Source organism: Nuphar pumila, chromosome 5, assembly GCF_984573655.1.
Source record: "Nuphar pumila chromosome 5, dmNupPumi1.hap1.1, whole genome shotgun sequence".
NCBI lineage: Eukaryota > Viridiplantae > Streptophyta > Magnoliopsida > Nymphaeales > Nymphaeaceae > Nuphar > Nuphar pumila.
Genome location: NC_143253.1, coordinates 16,107,698 through 16,114,137, shown reverse-complemented (window position 1 = coordinate 16,114,137; position 6,440 = coordinate 16,107,698). Strand labels below are relative to the sequence as shown.

At 39.1% G+C, this 6,440-nt stretch overlaps 1 protein-coding gene across 1 annotated transcript; it reads right to left on the bottom strand.

Annotated features, from left to right (window-relative positions):
* Nucleotides 1-1,183: 1,183 nt before the first annotated feature.
* On the bottom strand, nt 1,184-5,273 carry LOC149836929 (trifunctional UDP-glucose 4,6-dehydratase/UDP-4-keto-6-deoxy-D-glucose 3,5-epimerase/UDP-4-keto-L-rhamnose-reductase RHM1-like). Its single transcript, XM_090005669.1, has 3 exons — nt 4,963-5,273; nt 2,121-3,746; nt 1,184-1,986 (listed from the first exon to the last, which is right to left on the bottom strand). Exons 2-3 carry the CDS (start codon nt 3,732-3,734, stop codon nt 1,531-1,533), a joined length of 2,070 nt encoding a protein of 689 aa, XP_089861795.1. The 5' UTR covers nt 3,735-3,746; nt 4,963-5,273; the 3' UTR covers nt 1,184-1,530.
* Nucleotides 5,274-6,440: the final 1,167 nt, after the last annotated feature.

The window sequence follows — 6,440 nt, the reverse complement described above, 5'->3', positions numbered from 1 at the left end:
GGGTACTAGGGGCCAATGGAAGTTCCTCGAAATTGTGTATCAGTTAAGGTTACCCCATCAGTCCTATCAATGATTGAGAGCTTTTTGCTCCATTGCACAGTACAAGAAGCATATCTGATATCCCACAGTGGCTTAATGTATCCAACTGAAAGGCTCTAGGCTACAATCAAAATTATCATGAATTAACTTCATTACCTCCAATGGCATCATAAAGACAGCAGGAAGGGAACATGTATCACTTTGTCTTTCCAACAATATGGCCGTACAGCTCATTCATGACCTTCATGAACATAAACAACAGCACAAAGTTCTGGTGTTCAATATTTTCTAGAACTTCACTTGAGAGGTGAAAATTGCAACTCTGCATCTCATAAGCACAATACTAATGGGTGACAAGAACAATTAAAGAGTCAATCAGCAACAAATTGAGGAACCATGCTCTTCAACATCCAAAATAGCTCCATCTAAGAGATGAAGAGGGTTTGTGTTTAATGTAGAGGATAAATTCTAGCTTTATGAATAAGCATAACAACCGATTCATGGTAAACAGGAAAACCAATAAGAACTATCCTCCAAAAGCCAGCAGAACCATTTAATATTCAATCTGTTGTTCTCACAATTCCAGCTTTACACACATATAGATGCAAACCCATATCAGCCATCAATCTACAGAATAGTGCCGGTGGCAAGAAATAGGCATTGACATGAATGATGAAGTAACTTTTCAGCCCCACTCACTAATGCTTGTTTAATTTTGATATGTCAAACTATAGATGATCGCAGCTTCCAACAAACTGAATGCTCTAATGTTGCCAAGTTGTGCCTTCGTACCCTTCTAAACAATTCTAATTCTGCAATTTCGCCAGCAACAGGCCAGAAATTGGTGTCCTTAGCAGGTTCTCAGAAAGATCACTTCCATTCTACCAATATATGGCTTTGTTTTGGGTGATCGGTACAATTTCACCATGGTTCCACACCAGAAAATCAGAAATGCACCCAATCAGATTTGACCATGTCCAAGTTGTATGTGTATTTCAGTAAAGATAGTGCTTGTGCTAATGGATGTATACATGTATCCACATAAAACTTCAACCTACACTATTTAACCAAGGCCAAGTTGTGTGCATCAACAACAATGGAAAAAAAAGGCAAAGGCAAAGGAATGATTTCCAACTAAATGGAATGTACAAAACGCAGTTTCAATAGAAGATAACACCGCAAGTACAACAATGAACTGACAGAAGTATTCTTCATAGCAAGTCCAGCCTCATGAAACAAGTAATAAAAAAGTATACACCTAAAAGAGACGGGGAGAATGGAGATCTACCCCTGGATGGGAACTCGTACAATGATAAAATAATAAGCCCAACAGAAGGAGAACCTAATGGCTAAATGTATTTATTCAGAAATGGACAAATAAGAAGAAATAAAATAATAATGACAATAACAATGACTGGCTAGTAATGCAGACCTACTAGATACTGTACCTATAGAGGTTAGACAGGCAGCCTATTCACGAGTAACAAATTCCTAAACACCATTGGCAATCTTCGTGTTCGGTTCAAATACATATTTGATCAGTGATTCCTTGATTGAAAGCAACTCCGGGAACTCCTCCTTCAACTTGGTAGCATCCAACTCGTTGTTGCTTCGAGGTGCAACTATGACCTTGGCTTGCTCTTCCAGCGTGAAGTTCACCCATTTGAAGCTTGGGTCTATATAGTGCTTGTACATTTCCAGGATCTCATTATGGCTCACTACACCTGGGTTTGTGAAGTTCCATATGCCCTTCAGGTTTCTTTTCGCCATCTCAATGGATATAAGCAGAAGCTCATCCAAGATAGTCATGCTGTTTGGTATGTTCACCACTTTGTTGTAACGTGTAATCTTTGTGATGAAGTTCCTAGGGTTGCTAAGGTCTGATGATATTGGCATTCGGACACGGAGGGTGCACACATTGTCATATTCATTCAAGAGCTCTTCGACCTGGATTTCATGCCAAATAAAAAAATGTCAGAAATAGATAGTAGCCAAACTTGAGGAGCAATGTAATTAAACTGAACGGAAAGCATAAAAGAGGAAGACTGTACAGAAAGGTGAAAACTCTCTCATTAAATTACCATTGCTTTAGTTTTTGAATAGAAAGAACCAGTGAAGTTTGGCTTGTCTTCTTCTTTGAATCCAATGCCTGATCCTTCTGGGTGTTCAGCATCATATTCAAATATGCATCCAGTAGCAAAATTTATCATCAATAACCCTTGCTCTTTGCACACATCTGCCAAGGTAAGAGTACCTGCAACATTGGTGCGGATGGTCTCAGTTTTGTGTGATTCACACCAGTCAACATTTGGCCTACCAGTCACTCCGGCGGCATTAAAAACATGGGTTGGCTTTACACCAAGAATATCTGCCATTAGTTGTGACCTGTCCTCCAATCTGCCTCTTCCATATTCAAACGGTATCCCCTGTTTCTCACATATATCACCAAGAAGCCCACCTATCCATCCAGTGCGGCCATAGATCAAGAATTTTAATGATGGGGATTTTTGAGACATGCTGCCACTCCTTGGACTCTTCGGAGTTGGAACAACCATACGATCCTGGCGTAAACTAGTTGGCACATAAGAAATCCCAGCATTGTAATCTTCAGGCATGTCGAACTGTCTATCAGTTCCTGGCATCATTAACATTCTTGGGTGCGGCAACAATGCACCTGAGACATCTCCCCACCAATCTGGGTTGCTAATATACCATTCCATTGTCTTCCTGAGCCCCTCTTGCCAAGTTGTTCGCTCTGACCAACCTAAGTTTTTCAATCTCTGATCATCCAAAAAGTACCTCTGATCATTAAATGGCCTATTTTCCACAAATCGGATAGCTTTATCCGGGTCCATTGAGAAAAGCTTGCAAATATCGTTTGCAACATCAAGCACCCTCCTTTCCTTCTTTGTTCCAATATTGTAAACATGGCCAACTTCTCCTCTATGGAGAATAACTTCAAAAGCCTCTGCAACATCCTCACAGTAAAGATAACTCCTAACATTGCAGCCATCCCCATGAATGGGAAGATCTTTCTTTGCCATAGCTAAAAGAATGAACTTTGGAATAAGTTTTTCTGGAAACTGATTAGGGCCGTACACATTATTTCCCCTTGTAGTTATAACAGGCAACCCATAGGATCTACCATAGGCCATGACAAGCATTTCGGCCCCTGCCTTGGTTGCAGAGTAGGGATTTGTTGGAAGGAGCTGGGAAGCCTCATGGTTCCCAACTACAGCATCTTCATCAGTTTCACCATACACTTCATCAGTGCTCACATGAATGAACCTCCTGATCTGACCAGTCACTTTGCACGCTTCTAAAAGGACATGAGTTCCATAAATATTATTCTTTGTGAACTCAAAGCTGTTACCAAAGGAATTGTCAACATGGGTTTGTGCTGCAAAATGCATTATGGTGTCAATCCCTTCGGTGATCAGAAGGAAGTTCACAAGATCGGCACTAGCAATGTCTCCTTTAACAAACTTGAAGTTGGGAGAGGATCGCGATGGATTGAGATTCTTCAGGTTGGAACAGTAATCAAGTTTATCAAGCACGACAATCTTGTACTCGGGGTAGTTTCTGATAAGCCGGTTGCAAACATGAGATGCAATAAAACCAGCAGCACCTGTGATAAGGATGTTCTTAGGAGTATATTTGCCTGCCTGAGCAGACTGGTGACTGATTGTGGACATCTTTTCTTGCTTCTGCATAAGTTAGAAGGAACTCAGACAAATGCAAGGCAGTAATAAACAAAAACCTATGGGAAAAAACCAGCTCAAGATGTTCAATCATTAGAACAGATCAAGATCCGAAAGTTTAACAGAAAAAGGGAAAATCCTGAGAAAATAAACGACAAATTACATGAGTAACATTATCACAAAAGCAACAATTTTGGCATTTTCCTGCCAAAATCATGATCCATGTACATATGTTGGAACAATTATAGGAATTTTAAAAACAGAAAACTAATTACCGAAGAGATCTTTGGTGCTTTTAGCTAATAATAGAATAAAAAGAAGAAGAAGAAGCAGGTGGTCTAAAGTCCAAGTTGTCCAATTGAAACAAATGGAATCTTATAAAGGAAAAGAGATTTCCGTCAAGTAAAAACATCAGTCAACTTACAGATCTATCATAGCTGCAAGTCCACCAAAATCACTAAGCAAAAGTTTGAAATAGAAGAATGCGATTTCTTTTTCATCCAAGCTTAGTTTTCCAATTTCTTCCCGTAACCAAAGATAAAATCACGGATAGGTTACTAATGTAAAGTTTTCCTCTAAAAAAAACTATAACAGAAAGGGGGAAAAAGAAAATATCGAACAGCAAGAAGAGTTAGCCAAAAAGAAAAGTAAATGCGAACGGCATCCTAATGATAGAAGATCTCAGATCTAATAAGAAAGAGACAACCTAGAACCAATTAAACCCCATTAATAACCAGAAAATGTAAAACCAAAGTATATGTTTTCTCTAATTTTTCACTTGAATTATCACTCATACAGGAGTAATGTGCAGAATTCAACTTCATATCTCACTAAACAGCTCAACGAAACCCCAAAAGAAAAAGGTTAGAAAGTTTCTAGCAAGTGGTTATCCAAGATCTGGTCGAATATAATCAGATCCAACAACAACCAAACAGGAAAACAGATCAACAACATCAAATTACACAATCATCCACAAGAAATTTTCCTCAAAAATTCAGATCCAATAACAGATCCAACAATAATATTTTTTACATCATTCTAGAATGCAGAACATAACGGTAACAGCATCAAAAGGACAAAGAGATCAAATATTCTCAAACAATCAAAATTTCAAGAATATGGGTTTTCAAGATATGGTCCAACAGAGTAAAACCCATGAAGGAAATCAACAGAAATCAAGAACAGATTAAGCAACATGGACACCAACAAACGCATAACTCACCAATACGAGATGAGGTCCAAGGGGATCACAGAGAATGGTAGTGGCGAAAACGGAGGGCGTGTTGGATCAACGATAAATAGGAACTGTCGGTTGGGAAGGAGGAAGCCTTTTCCTAGTAGTGGGAAAGGAAGGTGGGTTTTTATAGAGAGAGGGAGGTAGTTAGGAGGCGGAAGAACTAGCGGACATGATTATGGGACAAACTGACCATGGAATTTCCTAAACGGCAGGCACAGCAGAGAGAGAGAGAGAGAGAGAGAGAGAGACGCCCCTGCCTTTCGTAGGCCCCTAAATTGTAGCTTCCGTGAAACGTGCTTCGGAAATTAAGTAAAAAAGAAAAATGGAAGAGAAAACACTCTAAATAAAGTCTTTCTTCGTTTCTTCAAATATTGCGCTTAAAAATAAATGTGTTTTTTTTAAGCCATATAAAATCCGTGCATTGAGAGGCCTTAATCAAGAAAAAAACCTTTCACCCACTGCACATTACAGCTGGGGACACTTTCATAGTCTTCGAATATCGGAGTTTCTTCAACTTGGTGATTTTACAAAGATGAACGGGATTATTGAGAGTGCTATTAATATAAATGTTATTTTTTTAGTAAAACTAAAACATTTAACAATTAAAATGTGACCAAATAATATTTTAAGTTTTCTTTTTGTGTAGTCACTAAAACCCTTGAAGTCCTCTCGGCCGACTAAGGAGTATACCTATCTTTAACCTTTCTACAAGAGATACCACCCGTGGGTTTCGAACTTGGCATATCTCATCAATTTGGTAACATTGACAAGTCATCCTAGCATATGAGTGAAGCCCTTGTGTGCATTTTGGGTTATTTACAAACACATACCTGATGTTCTTTATAATTAAAATTCATATTTAAAAGGACTTTTTAATCAAAATCATGCTGAGAATTTTTTTTCCAGTTATAAAAATTCATGACGGAGACCTGATTATTGGCCCCAATATGAGCAAATGGACGTTGGCGGATACCACCGAAGTGGTATCCCATGTGGTAGGCGGGGTCCTGTACGAAGCTGAAGGCCCAGGATCGAATCCCTCTTCCATATGGGACGGCTGTTGTGCTGGTAGGGGTCCGCCTAACCCCAGCTTGCCTTTTAAAAAAAAATAGACGTTGGCGGATAGTTTATTTACAAGTGTTGGGAATTCACTCCTTGGTGCTTTATTTGAAATGAATGGAATTCTCTTGTTTTTTAGGATGAGTCTTGTAATCTGAATTCTTTACAGGGTAGGCTGCTTAACGTCTTGATTGGGTTTAATTTTGATTATTAGTGCTTTTTTTTCCTCAAAAAAAAAGAAAAAGAAAATTCGTACCCCATGGTCATTTCTTTCCCTTTAACTATGGTTAATGGTAGGGGTGTAACTGGGTTGGGTATACCCGGCCTGACCTCATGTCCTGAACATGAACAGATTATACCTGACTCGAACCGATATTGGTAGACACATGAGTTTGGGTCGGGTC